This window comes from Amblyraja radiata, chromosome 17, assembly GCF_010909765.2.
Source record: "Amblyraja radiata isolate CabotCenter1 chromosome 17, sAmbRad1.1.pri, whole genome shotgun sequence".
NCBI classification, from domain to species: domain Eukaryota; kingdom Metazoa; phylum Chordata; class Chondrichthyes; order Rajiformes; family Rajidae; genus Amblyraja; species Amblyraja radiata.
Window position 1 is genome coordinate 41,204,058 of NC_045972.1, and position 25,962 is coordinate 41,230,019.

Below are 25,962 nucleotides of genomic sequence, written 5' to 3' on the forward strand. Positions count from 1 at the left end.
GCGCGTCAGGCAGCATCTCTGGAGAAAAAGGATGGGTGCCATTTCGGGTCCGGACCTTTCTTCAGACCCTTCAGATGAAACAGTCCTAACTGGAAACTTCATCCACCCTTTCTCGAGAGATGCTGCCTGATCCGCTGAATTACTCCAGCACTTTGGTATCTCTTTGGTATAAAGCAGCATCTGCAGTTCCTTGTTTCTACTAGTTAACAAGTAGTCATGCTAGTCTTCTTAAGAACTTTATGCCATAAATTTCAGCACAGATTTCCTTTCCGATGTTGGAATATAATATTCAAATGCTCCTCCAACAGCTGAACTCTTTAGTGTTAATGAGTGTAACCTCTGGGGTGCTGACAAGATTCATTAGATTCAGCATGTTGGTTTCTTAGATACATAAATCTAGTCTTGCTATTTGTACTCAGTCTTCCCTGAACACCATAACCCTACAGCACTCCAAAGGCTCACTGCTGGGCCAAAGGTCTCTGAAGGTTATTTCTTCAATGCAAAATCATGGAATAAATGCAACACAAAATAACATGTTGCTTACGTCACCAACATTGCTGGAGTGACGGGAAATGATCCAGGCTTTGTCCGTCAAAAGCTTTGCATTTGGAATAACTGGGCTCTACAATTTATCGGGCTAAGAGACCCCCGGCCTCTCTGTAGGGTTCATCGCCAGCAAAGTATATTCTTGAAGGTGCTAATGCTCATACAACTTCAGTAGCAGGTGAACAAGTTTTAGTGGCAGGCTGGAAGGAAATGCCAAACTGGCTGTTCTCAGCTTCCTCCCCACTGAAATAGGATTTATCGCTGACTAGATTAGCTCCTGAAGACTAACCCAGTTGCCCATCCCCTCAAAAATCTACATTCAATAAGATCCAAGATGGTGTCCAAGCCAGGCGACTCTGGTCACTGTGTGCAATCACGTATTACAATCGCTCGACTCTGTTAAATCTCCACTCCAACAGCAGCATCTCTTACTTTAACTATGCTCGTAATCTCCTCTATTCGTGTTATTCCCTTTATCACGTATTTGTACACTGTGGACGGCTCGATTGTAATCATGTATTGTTTTCCTGCTGACTGGAACAAGCAGGTAACAAAAGCTTTTCACTGTACCTCGCGACATGTGACAATAAACTAAACTCAACTAATGGAAGAATATTCAATATTTCATTTGGCAATTTGCATTTCAAGAACTAAAGGAATCTATGAACTATCAGGTCCACCTCAAATCAAACTTTAGTCTTTTTCTGGTAATGCCGAACTGCTTGCAATGAAATACGAAAAGTCTTTCATTGCACTTTAGAATTGTCAAAATCTAATGGTGCACGATCTGAGAGATTCTCCTCCAGAGTCTTACAAATATGCACGAGCATCAATAATTCAAATCTGAATAATGACTAAGTAAAGATGCAGAATCCTAAATAATTTATACAAATTACTGACTGCATGAAATAGATGTTGGTGCCATGGGATTCTGATATTCAGAAATGCACCATTTAAAATCACATCAGTTTGAACATACCAATACAACTCTTATGGAAGGCATTTTTTTCCACATGTTGAAGTAATTAGAGGATAAACCAAATGAAATTACCAAGATACTGAATGTGATAATGATGCTGAAGAAATCCCATCAGTAAAGGTGCAAGGATACAATTGACCTGCTTATCACGGTGCAACAGTATAATCTATCAAAGAAGCAGCTTTTAAACGCCAACATCTATGCTGAGTCACAGTCAAGAATAATGCTTCTTTCCAACTTAGATCAATCCACCAGGTCTATTGTAAATTTGTATTTATTCACAAATAACCTCCAGAGACCAAGATATACTGATGAGCGGCACAGTAGTGTTGCTGCCTTACAGCGCCAGAGACCCGGGTTTGATCCTGACTACGCGTGCTGTCTGTACGGAGTTTGAACGTTCTCCCCGTGACCGCGTGGGTTTTCCCCAGATGCTCTGGTTTCCTCCCGCACAGGTTTGTAGGTTAATTGGATGCGGTAAAGATTGTAAATTGTCCCTAGTGTGTAGGATAGTGCTAGTGCGCGTGAATCGTTGGTCGGCACGGACTCGGTGGGCTGAAGGGCCTGTTTCTGCGCTGTCTCTACAAACTACACTAAACTAATGAGCTTGATGATGACAATATCATTGTAACTTACCTCTCTTTCCCTCTCAGTCTTGGACAACCTCATCTGCCTTAACATCTGTGAACGTTGTTCCATCATGAGTGTCCTCTCATAGGTATAAGCTGAAATATCACTGCCATGCTGAGGGTAGAATTGGATATTATTACTAGAATGTAGATTTTCTTAATGAAAGCTTTGTTTTATTGCAGCAGACTGTCTTGTCAGCTTTGCTCCTCACCATTTCAACCACTTCAACTTCTGCTTCAATGCGTAGGTGATAAAGAAAGGTTGCAAGATCCTTCTTCATTTGAATACTGTTGTCATCCATTTGGGCCACTGTGAAAATGCGCATCTTGCATTTCTTCCAGACCTGCACAGAATCACAATTCAAGGTCAACGTGCACTTTAGCCAGACACGAAGCAAAGGTCCAAATTAAATAAAAAGTTCACACAAGGGCCCCATATTTCCATTAAATGACCCAAATTCTAACCACAGAAAAAGTGCAATTTCACTTCAAGTCAGTCATAGTGTGGAAACAGGCCCTTCTGCCCAACTTGCCCATACTGACCAACATGTCCAATCTAGACTAGTCCAACCTGCCAGCATTTGGCCCATATCCCTCTAAACCTGTCCGATCCATGTATCTGCCTAAATGTTTCTTAAACTTAGCAATAGTTTGATTACCTATCGTTTCTGGAGCGCTGTTGGAACTGGACTCTCTCAAGTAGCAAGTACTCCATTTTCTTTTTAAAAAATACACAAAGTGCTGGAGTAAATCAGAGGGTCAGAGTGCATCACCGGGGAACAAGTAAAGGCGACGTTTTGAGTCGAGATCCTTCTTCAGTCTGAAGTGTCCCAACCCAAAACATCGCCTATCTATGTTTTCTGGAGATGATGCCCGACATGCTGAGTTACTTCAGCACTTTGTGTCCTTTTGTGTATTAACCAGTATCTGCAGTTCCTCGTTTCTTGATTTGCAAATGGCAGAAATACCTTGGGGAATCAGAAAATGAGTCACCTGCAATATGATATCTCTTATTCTTGTAGCCAAGGGAGTTAGGTAACTGGTTCAAGTAAAGTTATACAGAATGGTAACACTGAGATTATTGAGTGGAAAATTCAGTGACATTTATGCAAGGGAAGATTGAAAGGATGTGACCAGGTTCTCTTTCATTTGAAAATGTTCATTGCTGGTACATGTATGTCATAAATATTACTTGTCACATAGCGATACAAATCTGTCAACAAGGTCATTGGGTCTCTCAGTATTTAGCTTGAGTCCAACTGAGTCCACGCCACCTGTCACAATAGTTCTATGTTATCCCACATTTTTCATCCACTCCCGACACATTAGCAGCAAATTTACAGAGGCTAATTAACCTACAAATCCACAACCGTATGACATTTTAATTTTATCTGTGAGACACATGATATGCTAGCCAATGCATTGCTTCTCCCCTTCAAGTTCCAATTTTATTTGTCATATGTAGGTTAACACAGGGTCAACGGTACAATGAAATGTGTTTGTCAAGTCAAGTTGGTCACGTCAGCAATAATAGAACAAGGATAAAATAAGATAAAAATGACATAGTTAAGGTAAAAAGACAATAAGATACTCAGCACAACAACAAAAAAAACACACGTGCCAACAAAAAGCTAGTGAGCAGATGTATGATGCGAAATGTGTTTATGAGTTCAGAAGCCTGATGGACTGATGGTAAAAACTGTTCTTAGATCTGGTGGTACGTGCAGCCATGCTCCTGTATCGTCTGCCTGACGGTAACAAGGACAACAGTCTGTGTGCTGGGTGGCTGTGGTCCTTGATGATGCTGTGTGCCTTCCGCAGGCAGCAGCGGTGGAAAGTGTCCTGAATGGCCGGGAGACAGTTGCCAGTGATGTGCCGTGTCGCCTTCACCACTCTCTGTAGTGATTTGCGGCTGTGGGCAGAACAGTTCCCGTACCAGACTGTAATGCCATTCCTTCTCTCCAGAGATGCTGCCTGCCCTGCTGAGTTACTCCAGCATTTTGTGTCAACACTTATGTTTACGTGTTAAAGATGAATAAATATCCATCTCATATTACAAACTAACGTGCATAGGCAGCTATTCGAATCGCTTAATCAGAATGTTGTCAAAAGCATAAGCTGCAAAAAAAAAAAAAAACCCACTGTATATAGAATTTTGGAAATAGCAGTTCCACAATCCAAATATTGTCTTCTGTTTGCAACTGTTCATTTACCGATTATCCAGATATGATTTTTATTATCGTTTTAATCTGTATATTTCACACCTTGTGTTGTCGGAGAAGAAATGGAAGTAGCATCAACATGCCTCCATCGTGCACGATCCACCAAACGTCAATGTTGCCTTCGGTGAAGCGCTCATGGTTGCTTGGGTAGAAGGAAACATTCTTTGGCACCAAGAGAGCAAGATGACCAGCTGTCGAGACTCTTACAGTATCTGTAAAAAAAGATGAGTGTTACCAATCTTGCCGTTTTCTCATTAACCTTGAAATGATTGACCAATAGTATTAGAAATGTATAGGATTTGTTCGTGAAAAGTACATTTCCTAAATCAATTATGTTAAAATTTGATAGACTTCAGATTTGAGTTACGGTGCAGAAACAAGCCCATTACTGTACCTGTAATAAAGATGTGCAACCAATCTTGATGTTGTCTCATTAACCATGGGGAAAAAAATGACAAAATAGTAATAGAAATATTTAGGATTTCTTAGTGAAAAGTTTGGTGCCCAAACTAATTATTTTAAAATATGATATAGACTTTAAATTTGAGAAACAATGCGGAAACAAGCCCCTTCTGACCACAGAGTACACGTTAGGGACAATTTACAATTTTACCAAAGCCAATTAACCTACAAAGGGAGAAAACCCACGCGATCAGAGGGAGAACATACAAACGTACAAACTCTGTACAGACAGTAGTCTGTAGTCAGGATTGAACCTGGGCCTCTGATACTGTAAGGCAGCAACTCTACTGCTGCACCACCGTGCCGTTCTCATTCCAGGAAAGACAACAACAATCAACATTCAAACATAAAACGGTTTGTTAAGTTAATCAGTAATACTGATTGACTTAAAATATGAATCACTTTGATAAGAAAATCTTTGAACTAACATCTTGTTTATAACCATGCTGTTCTGCACAGTTAAATCAAATCTAGCCACAGTTGGCAATTATGATTGGAAACCGCACATGCTTAGCTAAATCGGGTTACAAATTCAAAACACAATGGACTCTGCATGCATCTCCGAGATGCACAATTTACATTTTCCATCCAATTATGAAGCAAACAATAGCTCTTTGTCCAGCGCAAATTGGAGGAACAACACCTCCATCTCGTTTTCGCACCTTACACTTCCTTATCTCTGTATCTCCCCCTACCCTGACTCGATCTCAACCCGAAACGCCACCCATTGTTTCTCTCCAAAGATGCTGCATGTCTTGCTGAGTTACACCAGCATTTTGGGTCAACACTTCAATGAGCTTGGCGTCACAGGCTCATTCAAAATAGCCAGACGACAGCAGTCCAAACAATTAATTGCTAACACATGAACAAATAATCTGGAACAGTTTTCATTTGTTTGTTTATTTGTAAACATGGAACTACAATAATTTAAGGTACACAAAATTGCTGGGGAAACTCAGCGGGTGCAGCAGCATCTATGGAGCGAAGGAAATAGGCGACGTTTCGGGCCGAAACCCTTCTTCAGACTGATGGGGGGTGGGGGAAAGAAAGAAGGAAAAGGGGAGGAGGAGGAGGAGCCCGAGGGCGGGCGGATGGGAGGGCGGGAGGAGACAGCTAGAGGGTTAAGGAAGGGGAGGAGACAGCAAGGGCTAGCCAAATTGGGAGAATTCTATGTTAATGCCATAAGGACGCAAGGTCCCCAGACGGAATATGAGGTGCTGTTCCTCCAATTTCCGCTGTTGCTCACTCTGGCAATGGAGGAGACCCAGGACAGAGAGGTCGGATTGGGAATGGGAGGGGGAGTTGAAGTGCTGAGCCACCGGGAGGTCAGGTAGGTTATTGCGGACTGAGCGGAGGTGTTCGGCGAAACGATCGCCCAACCTACGCTTGGTCGCACCCTTTTGAACACTACAATAATTTGTTATCCAAGCTGTACAAGAAGGAACTGCAGATGCTGGAAAATCGAAGGTAGACAAAAATGCTGGAGAAACTCAGCGGGTGCGGCAGCATCTATGGAGCGAAGGAAATAGGCAACGTTTCGTCCCGAAACGTTGCCCATTTCCTTCGCTCCATAGATACTGCCGCACCCGCTGAGTTTCTCCAGCATTTTTGTCTACCTTTGTTATCCAAGCTGATTGACTTAGACCTAGTGTGCATGGGCCTAACAATATAACATGAAATATTTTCATTTGCAACCTCATCAGATCCCCCATCTCAAGGAGCATTGCTCAGTTAGGGCAGCAAGCTACCATCGAGTGATCTCCTCTTCTGGGGCAGAACACTATCCCAGCATTCTAGCCATCAAGTCGTTTCATGTTCTGCATTACAAGTTTAGTTTAAAGTTACAGTGCGTAAACAGGCTCTTCGGCCCACCGGGTCCCACCAACCAGTGATGCCTGTACACTAACACTATCCTACACACTACGGACAATTTTACCGAAGCCAACAAACCTGGACGTCTTTGGAATGTGGGAGGAAACCGGAGCACCCGGAGAAAAACCACGCAGTCCTAGGGGGACCGCACAAACTCCGTACAGAGAGCACCCGTAGTCAGGATCGAACCCAGGTCTCTAATGCTGGAAGGTAGCAACTCTACCGCTGCACCACAGTGCTGCCTGAGGCTGTACAAATACTATGAACTCAATTCTTTGACCTGGAGTTTTTAAATGCAACTTAATAAAATAAATACAATTTAAACCATCTCCATAAATTGGAGGACAATCTAAGTAAATTAAATGTATTAAAAATGAAGAAATGTAAAGGGATACTTTTATAGGATTGGGCTGTCAGTGGTAGTGTTATCTCATTCAACTCAGTGAGGAAAATGGATGTCTAGAAATGTGATGTACTTTCTAGCTATTAACCAATTCCAAAACTATCTCAATGCTGATTCCACTCAATGGAGTGAAGCTCTCACTTTGCAATGCACAGTGCACTAACTTTCCACATGGTTTAAGCAGAATTCTATTTGCATAATGACAAATGAAAATCTGCAGGGGCCAGCAGTAAAATATATTCCTTGGTGTTTAAAAATGTTAATTTTATCGATGCAACTGATACAGGTCTCCAAAGGAAATTAATATTTAAATAGGGGCCCAGTTCTCTTATTGCGAGCAGTTAATCAATTTGCTGGAAAAAGAATTTTGCAAATTAACACACAAAGCTATGTATGCTTCCCAAGTTATATAGGAGTAGAATTAGGCCATTCGGCACAGGGAGTCCACTCCACCATTCAATCATGACTGATCTCTGCCTCCTAATCCCAGTTTCCTGCCTTCTCCCCGTAACCCTCGATACCTGTTCCGATCAAGAATTTGTCTATCTCTGCCTTAAAAAACTCAGTCTTGACTCCCACAGCCCTCTGTGGCAATGAGTTCCGCACATTAACTACCCTCTGACTAAAGAAGTTCCTCCTCACCTTTCTAAAAGAGCGCCCTTTAATTCTGAGGTTATGACGTCTGGCCCCAGACTCTCCCACCAGTGGAAACATCCTTTATCTATGCTTTTCATTATTCGATAAATTTCAATGGGTGTCCCCTTCAACCTTCTAAACTCCAGTAGAGGCCTAGTGCTGTCAAACACTGATCACATGCTAACCTACTCATTCCTGGAATCATTCTTGTAAACCTCCTCTGGACCCTTTCCAGAGCAAGCATATTCTTCCCTCGATATGGGGCTCGCCTGACCTGCGCCTCATAGAACCTCAGCATTACATCTGTTTTTGTATTCCAGTCCTCTTGATATAAATTTATCTTCCTTATTACCGATTCGACTTGCAAATTAACTTTTTGAGAGTCCTGTAACAGCACTCCCAAGTCCCTTTGCACCTCCAATTTCTGGATTCTCTCTCCATTTAGAAAATAATCTAAGCCTATATTCAACCACTCATTGCTAGAACACACCATGTTATGGGCAGTCAGCCAATAAGAGGATTTGCCCACTACTTCCATGGGTGCAGAATATTTTGGAGACTGGCTATATAGAATTGTTAAAAATTGGAAACAAAATCCTATTGTTGCAGATCAGATCAAGATATACAATGTAAACACTGAAGATGCTAAGAAACTTTACCTATGAAAGTTTTCCAAGCCCTGGGATCTTCACTCTGCCTCCAGCCGTAAGGCCAACCCATGACCACTGTATTATGCTTCATTCCTCCAAGTCCACACGACTGGATTAAATGAGCAATGCCATCTCGAACCTTGGAAGAAACCACGATCTGGCAAAATCCTTTGACCTTTTCAATTGCCATCATGTTTTTGATTGTCTAAATGTAAGTAATTCAAAGTGTAACTATATTTGAACGACTGCACAACATGCACATAACATTTTTTACAATTATTAAACTGCTCCACTGGTATTCTTTAAGTGTATCACAGTTACCAGTTCTATATTTAACAGGTCAATAAACAAATTAAATATTATCTAAGAGGTTTAACATTGGTTATGCTCGGCTTTATGGAACATAGTGAAAGAAAGGATTGTAATTTTCAAAGAATTTTGAGGACCTTAGAACAAATGATTTCAAAATATATACAGAATATGAAAAACTTCAAAAAAATCTACGGTATTATTAATTTAAAAACTTTATTACTCAAGTTACTAGAATACCCAACTACATTCTACTGTAATGAGACTGTGTTTTAAGAAGTTGGCACAATGTATCATCGCTTATACAATTTTCATGAATCACAAATCGATCTTGGTCTTTGCTTTGTTGACCCTCTTAAGATGCATTGTAATAAGTGATTTACAAAACAGTAGATGCCCTTCTATGCTTTTCAAAAAAAAAAAGACATTTATAAAATCATCTGTAAAAAAATTAATCTCCAAGATAAGGAAACACTTGGTCTTTGCATTAATTATCCAGGCAAATATAAAGCATAAACTTTGTGCCACCATTAAATATTGGACTCCCAATTTTATTTAGTACAACAATGGTCTGCACATTCAGTCTCTGAATAAGAAATAAAAAATACTTGAAAACACCAAGATCCTATTCTGGAAAGAAAATATTTCACTTTGATAGGAAGTTGCAGAATCCAAAATGTTCACAAACTTGATACCTGTTCAGCAGCCTGTGCTTCTCCATAATTTTCCAAAAAATTCCCTTGAATGATTGTACCAACAATTGTAAGACCTTTGCCGGCTTTTAACTGGGAAGCAAATGTCAGGAGTCTGGGATGCTTCACATGAAGATCCTCATCAAGTTTCAACATGACTAATAACTGAGGCCTAAGGAAAGAAACCATTGATCAATTAGGAAAGTAGTTCAGCATTAATGTCAATAACAATGTCAAGCTCTGTCAGGGATAAATCAGTTATGGAGTGATGAGGGCAAATGGAAGCGGATTAAAGAAAATAAAGTATTTGATTTTCATGAAAGGGCTCCACCCAAAACCCCCAAAAAATTATAATATTCAGTTGTTTGGTAATTAATAACAGAAACATCGTCTTAGCTCAACACACTGTTAGACCTATACTCGGCATGAGACAATGTAAATATAACGAGGGGGGGAGGAAGGCAGGAGTAGGGTGCAGTGGAGATGTTTGGGGAAGGCCAGAAGAAGCATAGGAATGCTCCCAGAAGGAAAGCTGCCAATGATTTCGCAGAACTGCTTGCATGTGGAGGCCTGCAGGGAAAATGATTTGTTTACGACTATTAACACAGCAAATATAAAATATGCTTCAAAAACAAAGCAGAAAAAAAAGGAGGCACAGCAAGAGGAACTGAATGTAGATTCAATCTCTACTTTGTGAGATATGGGAGGTGGCAGTGTTTGGCTTTTACAGATATTTATAAATGCTAACATACAGGAAGCTGGTAAAATGTAAATAAGATCAATGGATCACTTACAGTTAGTTCCTATGTGACTATAAAGTTGGTCAAATATGCAAATCTTTGTCATTCTTCTAAGCAACTATAAATAGTATTAGTACACGAATCAAAGCAGACTACATAAAATGAAGAGGAGTGTAAGGTATGTTACAGTTTCAAGCAGAACAATCACCTTGATTAAGTATTCAGATTCAGGAAGTACTTTGTCACGTTTGAATGAAAATCATTCACTTTGAAATAATGCAACCCTCATTGAGGTAAGCATTCTACTATCTTTTTAAACATCTGAGGTCACACAATACAACTGTTTTTGTATTGTAAGACCTTCATTACAGTTTTACATCATGGAGTTGTAATTGTTTTACCGCCAGTTCTTCGTGTGAGGAGGACCTTCTTCCAATCTCAGTAAAGCATAACGAGCTGCACTGAGGGACAGGCCACGAATCCCATCGCCCCACTCTTTCTCAGCACTGCGGAAAGATAACACCAATGAGCTAGGTGATCATACTGTCAATTCTGGTTAAAGTACTTAGCATGGTTGTGAATTGGCATTTACATCATCCTTGAAGATCACTGTTTAATGGGATATTTAAAATATTTATATACACAAGATACATTTATTTGTCACATGTACCAATTGGTACAGCGAAATGTGTGGTCGCCATACAAGTAATAAAGAGCACAGAACACAAAGTCTTAACACAGACATCCCCACACAGCGGGATCAAAGTTCCCCACTGTGAGGGAAGGCTCCAAAATTCAGTCATCCTCTTCTGTTGTCCTCCCGTGGTCAGGGGGCTCCCGAACCCTCGCTGTCGCTGCTACGGGCGGCCCGATGATCAAGCCCGCTTGCCAGGGTGATGGAAGTCCGATGTCGGGACTGGAGGACGTCCTCAGCGGCTTGGACATCCGAGTCAGCCACCTCCTACCGGAGTCTGCAGCTCCCGAAGTCCATAGGCCGCGCTGGGAGGAGACCCACGCTGGCGGCCCTCAACAAAGGCCCCCAGGACTCCGCGTTGTTGAAGACAGCGCCGGCCGCACTTGAAACTCAGCAAACCCCAGCTCCACGATGTCGGAGCAGCGGCCCAGCACTCCGGTGCTCCAAACAAGCGATCAAGGTAAGCCTCGCCCGCTCCGCGATGTATCCTGCACTGCGCCGCCGCTGCTGGAGCTCCGGTCCTGGTCCCCGGCAGGAAAGGCCGCTCCAATCCAGGTGGTAGGCCACGAGGAGGGGGGCGAGGACGCGACTCGGAGAATAGTTGCGTCCTCGCCAGGAAATGACTGGGAAACGGTTTCCCCCTTACCCTACCCTCCTCCCCCACATATAAAACTCCAACTTTAAACTTTAAAACTGACTAAAAATTATAAAAAACAGACAGGCTGTAGGCAGAGGCTGCCTTCAATGTGGCGCCCCCAGTGGCAGGGACACTTGCTATGAAATCAAACTTCCAACCTGCAAGTTTTAGTTTAGTTGAGAGATACAGCAAGAAAACAGGCCCTTAGGCCTGCTGAAGCTACAGCAACCCACACGTGTTCACACTAGTCGTCATCCCACTTTCTTATCCACTCTTTACACACTGGGGACAATTTAGAGCCCGATTAACCTACAAACCCACATGTCTTTGCGATGTGGGAGGAAACTTTCATTGCCGCAGGGAGAGCATGGTGGTGGGTATAGAACGAGCTGCCAGAGGAGGTGGTTGAGGCATTAACTATAACAATATTTAAAAGACATTGGACAGGTACATGGATAGGAAATATTTAGACGGATATGGGTCTAACGTAGGCAGGTGGTACTAGTGTACACGGGGCATGTTGGTTGGCATGGGGAAATTGGGACGACTGGATTATTTCCGTGCTGTGTGATTATGACTCTAACATGCAAACTCCACACAGACAGCACCCAAGGTCAGGATCATACCTGGGTCTCTGGTGCTGCCAGGCAGCAGCTCTACCAGCTGTGCCACTCTGTAACACAATATCCACCACCTCAGCAGCTCAGTAAACGACTAAACCAGTAAATTGAGGCAGACAAAAAGGTTATCAGGGCAATGTATAAATTGGAAAGTTTTGTTTTTCAGAAGGGAATAAATTATGTTTCCCAGAAGCTAAACTGATCCTCAAGGGGAGAAAACATTGTTGCCTGATGGATTAAAGCTTCCAGCAACATGAGATACCAATGAACGTTCTCCTTGTCCCCAAGGGCAGCAATCCACTGGGTTTGTCCCACAACATGGAAACACCTCTAATCCACGGAATATTTTTTTCTGGAATATGTGTTATTCTCTGCTGACCTCTCATTCTCTCAAATAAAAATTACTCGTGCCCTCGTAGAGATCACTGCATCTTCCATCCTCAAAGTGCAGTGCAGCAGAAGCACCAAATCATTCAGGAGCAGAGCAATTAGAATCATTCACCCATGAGAAATGGAGTAAATCTGCTCAGCACAAACAGAATCTTGGAAGCATGATGATCTACTTTTCTTCTTTGGATACACTGATTTGTCTTCTGCACTAAATCCAGCTAGATGGATTCAATAGATATTTTTAAGGCAGAGATAAATAGATTCTTGATTAGTCCACGTATCAAGGGTTATGGGGAGAAGGCAGGAGAATGGGGTTGAGTGGGAGAGATAGATCAGCCATGAGTGAATGGCGGAGTAGACTTGATGGGCCAAAAGGCCTAATTCTGCTCCTATCACTTAGTTACAAATCCACATTGATGACGAATGTCACAAGTTGGATCGCCATGCCAATGCTTCTTGGTGACTTTACAACACAAATCGTTGGATCAGTAATTAGAATACTGACTGCAGTGACCAATGATTGGTGTATATACACAGTTAAACATTGAATTATGTATGCTGATTTCTGTGGGAGAATCGTCCCAATATACTTGATTGTTTGCATTAAGTACAGACGAGTGTTTGTTTAGTTTAGAGCTACAACATGGAAGCAGGCCCTTTTGTTCACATTCACTATCATCACAAACTAGGTTTTTATACCCTTTACTCTACCATGTGGTCAGAAGATGCACATTCTAAGAATGCTTTATCTCATCTGTGATTGGCATCAGAAGACAACGGAACCTTAGATGTTAACAGTGAACTCAAGTGGAGAGAATTCGTATTCTGAGAAAATGTTTAAATTTCAACTAAATTGCATTGGTCGATTGAAAAATAATAAAATGCTAAAATTGCCCTTATTCAGTATCACTCACGCAACTTCATGGCATTTCTGGGCTTTTTTCCCCAGTGACAATATTTAGCAGTGTGGGAAATACACATAACTATTGTTTGGCCTTTAAGCTTTACATATGGAACCTGTTAAACCATCATGTTAGTATCATTCTGTAACATTCCTAGTGATATTAACGATCTGGATGTCATGAACCATCACATGTGGTTATTTTACTGTCGGTATTATTAGAGACTGAACTTTTCCAAAAATATATTTTGGTGGTAAAATTATGATTAGAAATACAAATGATTGAGAAAAAGCAAAACAAATAAAAATGTTCAGAAATGTTACAGTGGCAACAGAAATAGCCTGTGTTATCCAAATCATGATTTGGCCAAATTCCAGCTGTCCATTTTCATTTTAAAGCATCTGGTATAAAATGTCTGAATCTTTGTGGTTATAAGTAGATAGTTTTAGAAATAAGAACAGATAAATAATTTAAAGAAAAAAACCAGATAATTTGAACATCGAGTAATCAGGTAAATTTGTTTCATGCTTACCCTTGGTATTCAATGTACTTGTAAATCATTCCTGCAATAACCATGGCCACAAGAGCATAGTACCATGAAGAAATGAACATCAATGCAAGGCACATGCTCATTCCCAAAAAAGACAAAGCCCTACAAGGAAACAAAATGACAATTAAAGTACAACTTTATCTATATTGCCAATTTGTAGGCCTTAGATGTAAATGGTGAACTCAAGTGGAGCGAGTTGGTGTACTGAAGAAAATGGTTAAATTACTTAAATTAAATATTCATGCTGTTTTGATCAATTGAAAAATTAAAAACTGAAATTACTCTTGTTCAGCTCCACCATGCTTAAATTCATGCAACTGCTGAAGATGGATGCAGAGATGAATTCATACAACTACTGAAGATGCATCCCTGGATGCATTGCCACAAAATACGACGTCAAGTGCTACAAGTCACACCGATCTACAAACCATTCTGCTGGCAATTAAAGTCATCTGGATTAAAGGGAATAAAACTAATAAGAGATTTACTGGTGCCTCAGTTAAAAAAAAAAGAGAATAGTTGATAAATTTAGCACCTTACCAGTGGTAATATTTAAACCTGGGCCGCCAATTAGGGGTTCGTAGAAGCGTCTGTACTGCACAAGCCAGATTAACAAACAAATAGCACATTAAGAAAAACCTGCAAAACATAAAGGACAAGTCACTTTTTAAAAATTGTAATATTAAATAAAATGCCAGGTACAAGTGTCATATCTCCTCCCTGTATATATTTATTTGGCACGGTCAAAAATAGATATTACTCCCCTCCACAACCTACCACCTCCCCCCCCCCCCCCCCCCCCCCCCACTACTTTCTTCAAAATCCACAACTCTTCAAACCTGCCTCACGTCCTCTGCTCATATCTCTGACATATTTAATAAAATAATATGAATACACGTTTTGTAGCGGCACCTAGTGGTGGCCCTGGTAATGTCGAACCCTCGCTAGTGGCTAGCGCGGTCACGTGAGCGAGGGAGCTTTTTCACGGGTTTTCTGCAAAACCATTAATTCGAGCAACGTGTGAGTGAGCATCGTTTATTTTGGCTGCCAATATCGACTCGAGTAATCACTTTATTTTTGTTTAAAAATAAAGAACTTTGTTATACCCCACTGTCTCGACTCGCCAAAGTTTCTTTTTTTGGGAAATGACAAATCCAGGAAAGATCGAGATGGGGAAAGAAAATGTTAAATGAAGAGATATACAAAAGGTGGAGAAATTAGTGAAACTGATGAAAAATAAAGATAAGATCACTGCTTAAGATATACCATTTACAACACAACCCGCTTACATTGAAAGAATGGGAGCCACCATGTCAAGGGAAGCAATCAGAATTCCAAGTTCAGCGATGATGGCTGTTAAAAGTAGGGCCCAAGTTGGCTCTCCATTAACTTTCCCATTGCCAAATACCTGCAATATTGGGAAAAAATGTCAATCTTATAATTCTAAAGCATACGCATAAAGTTGCATTAGTGGTTCTTTCATTTAATCAGATCAGCATAGAAATTGTGAAGTCAAAAGATATATTGACGCTATTTGAGGCATATGTGAAACTCCATCTTTAAGTTATAAATCATCCCTGCTTTCTTGATATTCAGATCATAATTAATCTTAAAAAGCTTTGTTTTTTTATGTTTCAAAAATTAATTTGCTGTGATATTGTTGATGGTTCAATTGTCCTTTATTGTCATGTGTTCGCAAGTACACTGAGTTTTGTTTGCATACAGTTCAGTAACAATCCTACTATACATAAGGCACAATCATTCTAAGGACAAGAGTGACGGGAGAAACCAAATGATGGTGAGACGCCAAATCTAAAGCTAAAGGATTCACAATAAACTCTTAGCAACAAGACTGCCATTTCTAACTATTAGCCCTAATGTCACCTGTTATCTGCTTTGAGGCAAGGTTTATTTCCACAATGGCTAATTATTTATTTAGCGAATGCAAAGTCCTTTAGCCAAGCAGTTGCCTCTTGATCTGCTGTATGAAGGGTGACAAGTCCTCCTTTGAGTCTTTGTTGAGGGCATGCTTCAATGATGTGTTGCATTGTTTGCTGCTCTCCACAAGCACACCGTGGGGTTGGACTGCTGCCCCATTTGTGAAGGCTGGCCAAGCAGGGGCCATGTCCAGTCCTGAATCTATTCAGCGTCGTCCACTGCTTCCTTGGGAGATTGGTGCCAGGGACCGGTAGGGTGGGGTCTGACACCAGATGTTTATTTGGGACGTCCTTGGACTCCCATTCCTTTTTCCAAGCTGATTGGATGGTGAAATCAGCTGGTGGTGGGTTCTTCCAAATTGGTCGTCTAGATGGAAGTCGAGCAGTGGGTGGGTTGAAGATGTCCATGTGAATTGGCAGATGAGGGGAGTTTTTGGTCTTTTGGAGCATCCTTTGAGTGAGGACTACTCGCCGGATGTGTGGAGGGGCTATGTTGGATAGGACAGGGAGCCAGGGGAGTGGTGTTGAGCGGATTGTTCCTGTTCCTGGGGGACAATGGATCAGCGTTCTCGTCGCGCCCCCCGTCAGTACCCAGGCTCGCCTGGGGAAGCCAATGATCCATCCAGCAGACTAAATTCTACAAGACGACGCCTGAGAGCCAAGTCAAAGAATCCTAGTCATTATCCCAAAGCCGAAAGCAGCAACAATGGCTAATCAGTCCATTAAACGAATATACCCAAAACAGCACCCATTCTTTTTCTCCACAGATGCTGCCTGACCCGTTGAGTTACTCCAGCACTTTGTGTCAAGTCTTGGTATAAACCAGCATCTGCAGTTCTTTCCTATATACAACTGTATGCCCATGTACTGCGACTTTTTTTGGTCTACTCTGCGGGTGGGGTATTATCTACAGTTATTGTGATGAAAGTGTCTGACATATTTTATAGTATTGTAGCAACTAAAAAAATTAATTGGATCTTCAGCAATTATAATAATAATAATAAAACAGGTTAGAATTGAAATATCCTGCAATGCTGCTTTTCACAGCCATTTGTTATTTGTGGAGCTAACTAATTAAACAATTACTGCATCAATTTGTCTGAAGGATTCCTGCCCAACGCGTCACCTATTCCTTTTCTCCAGAGATGCTGCCTGTTCTGCTGAGTTACTCCAGCTTTGTGTCTATCTTCGGTAGAAACCAGCATCTGCAATTCCTTCCTACACCTGCAGCATCTATTTGGTTGATTACATAGCTTACACATCTCCTCGAAAAAACCATGCGGTAACGGTGACATTTTTACATATTCTGGTAGAGATTTACCTTATGTGGGAGGAGGGGGGGGGGGGGGGAGAGAGGGAGGAGAGCACACTTCCCCCTCCCCTCCCTCTCTTACCCCCCTCGTGTGTGTGTGTGTGTGTGTGTGTGTGTGTGTGTGTGTGTGTGTGTGTGTGTGTGTGTGTGTGTGTGTGCGTGCGCGCGCGTGTGTTTTCGTGTGCCCCCCCCCTCGAGGGCACGGGTCTAGGTCTAGTTTTCATTCAGTTTAACTTGCAGGATCGCCTTCCTAAAAACAAATCTGGAATGTCACAGAGGGGAAGGGGGTTTCATCTAAAGACGTTTATAATGTTTGTGCTACTCACCCTTAAGAAAGGGATGATGTTGTCTTTAGCTATTGCTTGCAACAACCGTGGAGCCCCAGTTAAACTCTGCAAACCAGCTCCGCAGGTTGAGAAAAAGGATCCGATTACGATAACCCAGGGGGAAGGCCATGCTAACGTTCCGACCACCAGATTTTTCCACACTGCATCACCATACCTGGACAGGAGAATGAAAGGTTAGGAGTCAAGTGTTTTATTGTCAAGAGAGTTTTATTGTCACAGGCCCTGAAATGGAACAATAACATTCTTACTTATAAATGATGAGATGCAACAATACCCTGTACCATAAAAAGTAAAACTACTCGGTGTACAAAGTATGCATATTAGAAAAATAAAATTACTACATAAACAAATATATTTCGTAAAATTTGGAACAATATATCAGATCACAATTTCCTTTTGAGGGTCAGGTTATTGTGTTGGAAAAGTAAGGATTTGCTTTGCATTTTTTGTTTCAATGCTGTATTACATTGTATGTTGATGAAAATGTATTCTAGTAAAAACAATTAAGTGGTGATGTGATATCTGATGATATAAATAAACTGGTGCATCTCTTTAGCCAAAACAGGCTAAAGTATTATGAAATAAAGCAACAGGTTTAGGGGGAAAATGGTATAAAGATTGGAGAGCAAAAAAGCTTAAAAAAGTAAAATAGATATTTTTCTGTTAATTTTCTAATAAGATTTCTATGGAAGCATTAACAGTTGATATGTTATTAAGAATTTGATAGCTAACTCAAGCTAGTATAAATACAAGACCTTAAACGGAGTCCAAAACAGGAAGAATTTGATAGCTAACTCAAGCTAGTATAAATACAAGACCTTAAACGGAGTCCAAAACAGGCTTTAGAACATACCATTTAGAGAATGAGTTTAGTTGACATCTGTTACAAGTACAACATCATATAATGTTTACAATGTACATCAATTGAAGCATTTTTAATGGTAAGGGCCATTTTGATCAGCAAATTTTGGATTTCTACAACTAATTCATAATCTTGCCTGAAGTTATTGCAACATTTGTACATAAAAACACTCTGCCTCTATACAATTTACTTAAATTGCTGGCCATAAATTGGTATTTAAATTTTCAAGTATTGTCATTGTTTTGATTTAAATTTTACTGCACTGATTTGTAAGATCTAAAACAATTCTTAATCTTTGAAGGCATCTAATTTTATCATCAAATTTTTTATTTATATTTCAATGCAACAATAAGAATATAATAATAACAAGATAGAATGGATACAAAGCAATTAATTCCTCTGCTGGAGAAATCTGATGCAAGAGCCCATTTCAAAATTGTAACTAATACAGACACATAATCTTTGGGCCCAACCCATAGATCTAGTCAGACCTGGTTGGACCCAAAACATCACCTCTCCTTGTTCTCCAGAGATGCTGCCTGACCTGCTGAGTTACTCCAGCACATTGTGTCTTTAAGTAAACCAGCATCTGCAGTTCCTTGTTACTACTCAAAATTGTAGCTAGGTCAATAAAGAATAAAATCAGTTATGTGAATTCTGGAACTCAATGCCCTGACAATTTGTGAATTAAAAACGAAATTGACTAATTTGTCTTTTAATCGCCGATGCTATAATTGGGCATGGGTTAAAGAGGTAAAGTATGGATCACCCATCGTCTAGTTAATTAGTCAAATAGATAAGGGAGGTCTGATGGTCTCTATTCCCATTATTAACCAGTACCATTAATCTCAATTAAGGCCACATATTGTGAATGGAGAAGATACACAGCTGGACATCTGGATCTCAACGTGACAGTGATCTTAAGCAGAGGTCTTGCACCATTGTGCCCAGAAACATAAACTCAATTTTTATGAATGGGGAAGAGGTCAGCAAAGTTTAAGTAGTTTGTTAGTATATCAGTTGGTATAACATAGAGCAGGTGTTAAATCTGTAACATGGGCAATAACACAGTTAAAGACAAAAATCTGCCATCATTATATATATGGAGATTATGTGGGATCAAAAACAATAAGCGGTGCATTGGTCATTTAAAATATGAGATTAGACTCTAAAGGGCATAGATCTATTATAGTACAAAACATTAAATTCAGGGTACAAATGGGTCTTATGCCATTTATATTCAAGCCTGTATGCTGTGTCCTAACCTCGATGCATGCAGACAGCAAGACAATTGTAATTCAGGTGGTTGGAAATGTAATTGAACGCTCTATAATGCAAACCCAAACTTTTAAGGTAGACAAAAGTGCTGGGGAAACTCAGCGGGTGCGGCAGCATCTATGTAGTGAAGGAAATAGGCAACGTTTCGGGCTGAAACCCTTCTTCAGACCCAAACGTCTATCCTGAAGAGCACTGACAAAACAGTTGAAGATGGTTGGGCAAAGAACATTGCCTGAAGGGACATCTTTACTACTGGTTTAAGTGGAGCTGATTAACCTTCACAACCACAACCATCTTCCTTTAGTCCAAATGGTCAGCCCCAAAAATTCTCAAGTGATTCAGTTCTATTAGTTCTATTTTTAATTTCACAGATGATTTGATGTCTGGAGCAGAGGCCGAGGGGAAACCTGACAGATGTACATATAATTAACAGCGGTGCAGATAAAGTTGACAGTCAGAACATTTTTCCCTAGGGTGGAAGTGTCAAAGGCTAGAGGGCACAGCTTTAAAGTGAAAGGCGCAATGTTTAAAGGAGATGTACGGGGCACGTTTTTGTTTTCAGAAGATGGTCGATGTCTAGAATGCGATGCCTAGAAAGGGTGGGGGTGGTGCAGGAAGATATGATGGAGGCATTTAAGAGGCTTTTACATAGGCACATAGGTATGTAGGGCAGGCAGATGATTAATTTAGCTTGACATCATATTTAGCACAGACATTGTGGGCCAAAGGGCCTGTTTCTATGCTGCAGTTTTCTATGCCCTCTGTCATCATCTGATGTAGATCTCTCAAGACAGATCATGGGTGTAATGAGAGGATGGACAAATGACTGCGGTCACGGTGGCGCAGCGGTAGAGTTGCAGCCTTACAACGAATGCAGCCCGGAGACCCGGGTTCGATCCTGACTACGGGTGCTATCTGTACGGAGTTTGTATGTTCTCCCCATGACCTGCGTGGGTTTCCTCCCACACTCCAAAGACGTACAGGTTTGTAGGTTAATTGGCTTGGTGAATGTAAAAATTGTCACTAGTGTGTGTAGGATGGTGTTAGTGTGCGGGGATTGCGGGTTAGCGCGGACCCGGTGGGCTGAAGGGCCTGTTTCCGCGCTATATCACTGAAAGGGCAAACTCAAATTAAAAAAAATAAAATATTAATGTGCAATGCCATATACATCAGATTAAACACCGGACAAAATGTTACATTCTTGTAGCACGGAGCCCGCTGGGAAGGATTGAATACAGTGGGCCAGACTAACAAAGAGAATGTAGAAGACATACACATGTCCCACATGCACAGAGCAAACATTTTATTGTAACTTCGGCTTTAAATAACAATATCATTTTTAAACTTATGAACATTTACAATGCTTATTACACTTCAGAAAGGAAGATTAAAGCATAGATCATTTTACTGATTCGTGCAATAAATGAAAAATAGACGTATAAACCATATTTTGAACAGCGGTTTTGCAGGATTGCAAATTTCACAAATTTCAAATGATGCAACTCACTTGTCACGAAGCACAACATCTTCAATGCAAGCTCCAAATAATACCACACTGCTCAAGTCTGATTTTCAGTCAGGTAAAATAACATTCCATACATGTGCATCTTGTTCTTCTTTGGCTTATTTTGAACAACACAGCACTTTTCCTTTGAAGGTGCACCAAAGAAATTCTAGCACCAAGCATTACATAAAAACACAATGGTTGTGGCGAATATCATGGTGGGGTAAAACACATGCTAGACATTGCAGCTCAAAGTGACGCAGCCGGTAAAACTGCTGTCTCACTGCGCCAGAGACCTGGATTTGATCCCGGATGCTGTAGGTGTGGAGTTTGCACGTCCTCCCTGTAACTGCGTGGGTTTCCTCCGGTGCACCAGTTTCCTCCCCATCCCAAAGACATATGGGTTTGTAGGTTAATTGGCCTCTACTTTGCCCTCATTGTGTAGGGAATAGATGACTCAGTGGGCCGAAGCGCCTGTTTCCAAGCTGTATCTTTAAATCAAAGCAGCCGACTTGAAATGAGAGTGTGGTATACACTCTCCAAGGTAAAAATGTAAAAGGGAAAAATTCTAAGTAAAATAGTTTTCATTTTTTGGGTGGTGGCCTTTCAAAAAAATAAAAAATTAAGCCTGGCCCATTCATCCTTCTCCTAATTTGTCAGTAAATCAGACTAATGATAATTGAGAAAACAACTGAGAAAGGGTGGCACGGTGGTGCAGAGGTAGAGTTGCTGCCTTACAGCGCCAGGTTCAATCCTGACTACGGGTGCTGTCTGTAAGGAATTTGTATGTTTTCCCTGTGACCTGCGTGAGTTTTCTCCGAGATCTTCAGTTTCCTCCCACACTCCAAAGACGTACAGGTTTGTAGGTTAATTGGCTTGGTATAAATGTAATTGTCCCTAGAGTATGTGGGACAGTGTTAATGAGCAGGGATCGCAGGTCAATGCGGACACGATGGGCCAAAGGGCCTGTTTCCGCCCTATCTCTAAACTAAACGGCAAACAAACTGTCTCTTACAACACGGGATCACGGCGACTACTTAACCACCTACTCAGATTTTAATCTTGGTGATAAATATAAAAGATACGAGCGTATTTTCAATGAAATGAAAAGGATACAAATCAATGAAGTTGTAGCAATGGCCATGATTGTGCCAACAGGAATAGACTTCTGTGCATCCTTCAGGTCTCCCGATCTATTGGAACCTGCCATGATGCCTAGCAAATGAAAGCAGATGATGGATAGTAAAGTGGGGGAAAAAAAAAAAGTACATTCTGATTTTAAGTTTAAATATTATTTCCACTCAATTTTTTATTCAATTCTACAAAGTACTAAGCTGAATATAGCTGAAATGATTAGAAATTAAATAAGTAAATCTGCAGGTACAACCTTTCGGTGAGGATCTAAGTTTTTTTTAAATTACTTTTAAGAAAAAATATACAACCTGCCTAGTAGCATTATGACAATTGTATTTCTATCACATGTCAAATAAAAATATTCCACAGGTCTCAGATACAGCTATTATTTGCAATGAAAACATTCTTCCAAAAGAATCTTTGCTTCCCATTATGTATTTCAAAGTAACTTGCATTGAACTAAACACTGAAAATAAGTCCCTCTGCCCGAGGTCATTTGTTGCAGGTCCTGGTCTTCTCCCTCCAGTTCTTAACCTCCCCGCCCACTTTCAGCATGAAAGGGGGGGGGGGGGGGGGGGGGAGTCCAGACCTGAAACATCATCCATCCTTTTCCTTCAGAGATGCTGCCTGCCCCTCTGCATTACTTCAGCACAATGTGTTTGGTATAAACCAGTATTGCAGTTCTTTGTTTCTACTGAAAATAAATCACTGTTTATGTTAGGGTCTGTCACATTGAAGCTTTTTAACAATGCTGCCCAAAATGTTATTTTTCAGTGCTGCTAAGTTTTTGCTTCAAATAGGTGCACAAGTGCAGCTTCAAGGGGTAAATTACCGTATGAATTAGCTTATCAGCACGTATTTGGGATGTGAGAAAGAACTGGAGCATGTGCAATGTGGTTGGAAATGGAATGGTATTTGGTGATGAAGATGAAAGAGGTATTGTTAGCTATTAGAAGTAAACTGCTAGTGCTAAATTGAGAAAATCATCATTAATTAAATAAAGCAGCATTAAATAAATCTGAGGGTTGTTTTATAACTAGGAATGTCACTTTAGATCTGTAATGTTTGGTGGACTGTGTGGGGTGGGAGGACCCATTGCTCCTCCTGTGCAGCAGGTGGCGCTGCACATGACAAAGGGAGATGTTTTGTATATAGTTTATCCTGTCTGTACACAATGTGAGTGTGCAGTCAGATTCTGTGTGTGCAACCATTTTGAGTTGTCTTGCTGCCAGCATTGAGTAAACCATTAAAGACTTCTGTTGTAAATTAAAGACTCAAGTTTTCTGCAGACCTAGAAAATGAACACGAAAAGTTCTTTTGAATGCATGACCTTAGCCAATTGGGAAGTTGAAGATGCTGTTTGCATTTTAAACAATCACGTAACAGAAAGTGGAAACAAGGAAATGTTCAGTTTAGTTTCCCTTTCCCCTGACTTTGTCTGAAGGGTCTCGACCCGAAACGCCACCCATTCCTCCTCTCTAGAGATGCTGCCTGTCCCGCTGAGTTACTCCAGCTTTTTGTAGGTATGTTGCAAAGCCTACCTGAAGCGTCGTTGAAAATCTGTCGCTGCGGGTGTGCGCGATTTTGGCGCCGTTTAGAGGGGGCGGGTTTAAAACGCGATTTTCTCTAAGCTGTTCCAATCGAAAATGTTCAGCCTAGTTAATTATTAACGAAATATCTAAACCCGCGACCGCCAGCAACCGCAGGGTCTCATAAAGCAAACCACAGAAGGTAGGTTGTATATTTTTACATTAAAAAGGGCTTCTAAAGATCCCTTTATACAAAGTTTAATATTGCGAGTAGCTCAATTTGGGCCCATTATATCCCGCAGTATTTTTCTCGGCATTTGAGGGCACAAATCTACCGCAATGTGAACGTTCTAAACCAGCGCGTTCCACAGGGACCCACTGGAAAGCTGATTTAAATGGACATTTATTTACAGCAATTAAACACTAAATTCCTTCCATTTGGCCTATAAATTAATGTAAATGAGATTTAAAAATCATGTTTTATTGTGAATTATTTGTGAATATTATTTGGACATTTAGGCTATTTAAAAATGTTAATCATTTATTAAGAAATGGATAGATGTTTAGATCTAGTAATTGAAGTCTGAAATTAGCTACAATTAGGTAACTAACTAATTATATACTTTAATTTCAGGTCATCCAAGTAAGATTATTTTATATTTGTTTCAGAATGCTTCAATCTATGATAACTGAAAATTTCATTCAGTTCTCTTAATTTTTAAGAAAGTTATGGGCTTTTGACTGTTCACGATCACAGCTTTTTTGTTATGTCCATAGAAAATCAATAGGGAACAAGATGCTCATTTCCCAGTATGAAAATGGCCATAACTTTTTAAATACTTGAGATATGAAAGTGAATTAGGTGTCAAATTAAACTTATTTTTATGCTTTATCGGATGGGATAAATTACAGACTTGATTTTTAAAATCTCAAAATTTTGTAACATTGCTACTTTTTGTGTCTATCTTTGGTTTAAACTAGCATCTGCAGTTCCTTCCTACAGGGTTCAGTTTAGTTTATTGTCATGTGTACCGAGGTACAGTGAAAAGCTTTTGTTGCTTGCTAACAGCAAATGCTGGTTTACAAATAAAATAAAGTGCTGGTGTAACTCAGCGGGCCAGGCAACATAACACAATAGCAGGTGTTGTCAATTGGAGGATCTAAATATCTGCATTTCAGGATTTGAGCAGCAGATGGCATTGTTGCATTTGTGTGGCTAAATGTTAAATGAATCACATATTTTGAAAGAGAAGTGAATAGATGACTGCTTGGCAGACGTGTACGATGAGGTGGGTGGCACATGGGTTCGCGCAGATGTACCAAATTTATCAAGATCTATTGAACAAAATCTTTCAACTGTTAGTCGCAAATGATAGTACCCAGAAAAGTGGAATCAAGGAAGTTTTATCAGATAGGATGATGAGAGCAATTTTTCTCCCCAATTTTAGAGCTACGAAGAGATTTGTTAAGTCAAAAGGTGTATATTTAAGAAAGCAGTGTTGATTCAAAGAATAGGAAGGTACTAGCTGGACAGCTTATAGGTGGACTGACCAATGTTAAATGTCTTCTGCACATTGCAATATTGGAGGAAGAGAATCAAGAGTCAAGAGTGTTTAATTGTAATTGCAGCAAAACAGTACAATGAGTGTCTTACTTGCAGGATCATAACAGGTCTGTAAACACAGTACTCAGTAGATAACAACAAACCAAAATATTAAATACATTTAAAAAAATCAATATTTATGCCAAAACTAAACAAAGTAGTGAGGAATAGAAAGGTTCTGTTCATTTAGACAGTGAGGGTCAAGCACAAGCAAACGTGAGATTTTTAGGGTTTTCACAAACCCTCCATAGTTTTCAAAAAAACGATCACAATAAACTATCTGAACATAGTTCAGTACACCACAGGAACAGGCTGTCGATATGCAAAGAATGGAGGGATATAGATCGTGTGCAGGCAGAGGATATTAGTTTATCTTATCATCGTGTTCAGACATGATAAACTAATCTCCTCTGCCTGCACATGATCAATATCCTTCCATTCCCTGCTTATCTATGTGCAAATCTAAAAGCCTCTTAAATGCTGCTCATGTCTGCCTTTCTACTGCTAGCCCCAGCAGCACGTT

At 40.5% G+C, this 25,962-nt stretch overlaps 1 protein-coding gene across 2 annotated transcripts in view; it reads right to left on the bottom strand.

The window, feature by feature from the left end:
- The window catches only part of slc12a4 (solute carrier family 12 member 4), a 77,035-nt gene that overhangs the window by 8,767 nt on the left and 42,306 nt on the right, over positions 1 to 25,962 (bottom strand). For both annotated transcript variants that reach the window (XM_033036310.1, XM_033036311.1), the window contains exons 10-21: positions 22,290 to 22,388; positions 21,177 to 21,234; positions 17,509 to 17,683; positions 15,223 to 15,341; positions 14,474 to 14,572; positions 13,916 to 14,035; positions 10,542 to 10,646; positions 9,404 to 9,572; positions 8,409 to 8,604; positions 4,419 to 4,588; positions 2,367 to 2,498; positions 2,162 to 2,269 (exon numbers count right to left, since the gene is read on the bottom strand). In XM_033036310.1, the coding sequence (XP_032892201.1) occupies positions 2,162 to 2,269; positions 2,367 to 2,498; positions 4,419 to 4,588; positions 8,409 to 8,604; positions 9,404 to 9,572; positions 10,542 to 10,646; positions 13,916 to 14,035; positions 14,474 to 14,572; positions 15,223 to 15,341; positions 17,509 to 17,683; positions 21,177 to 21,234; positions 22,290 to 22,388 (1,550 nt within the window). The remainder of the gene's footprint in view (positions 1 to 2,161; positions 2,270 to 2,366; positions 2,499 to 4,418; positions 4,589 to 8,408; positions 8,605 to 9,403; positions 9,573 to 10,541; positions 10,647 to 13,915; positions 14,036 to 14,473; positions 14,573 to 15,222; positions 15,342 to 17,508; positions 17,684 to 21,176; positions 21,235 to 22,289; positions 22,389 to 25,962) is intronic.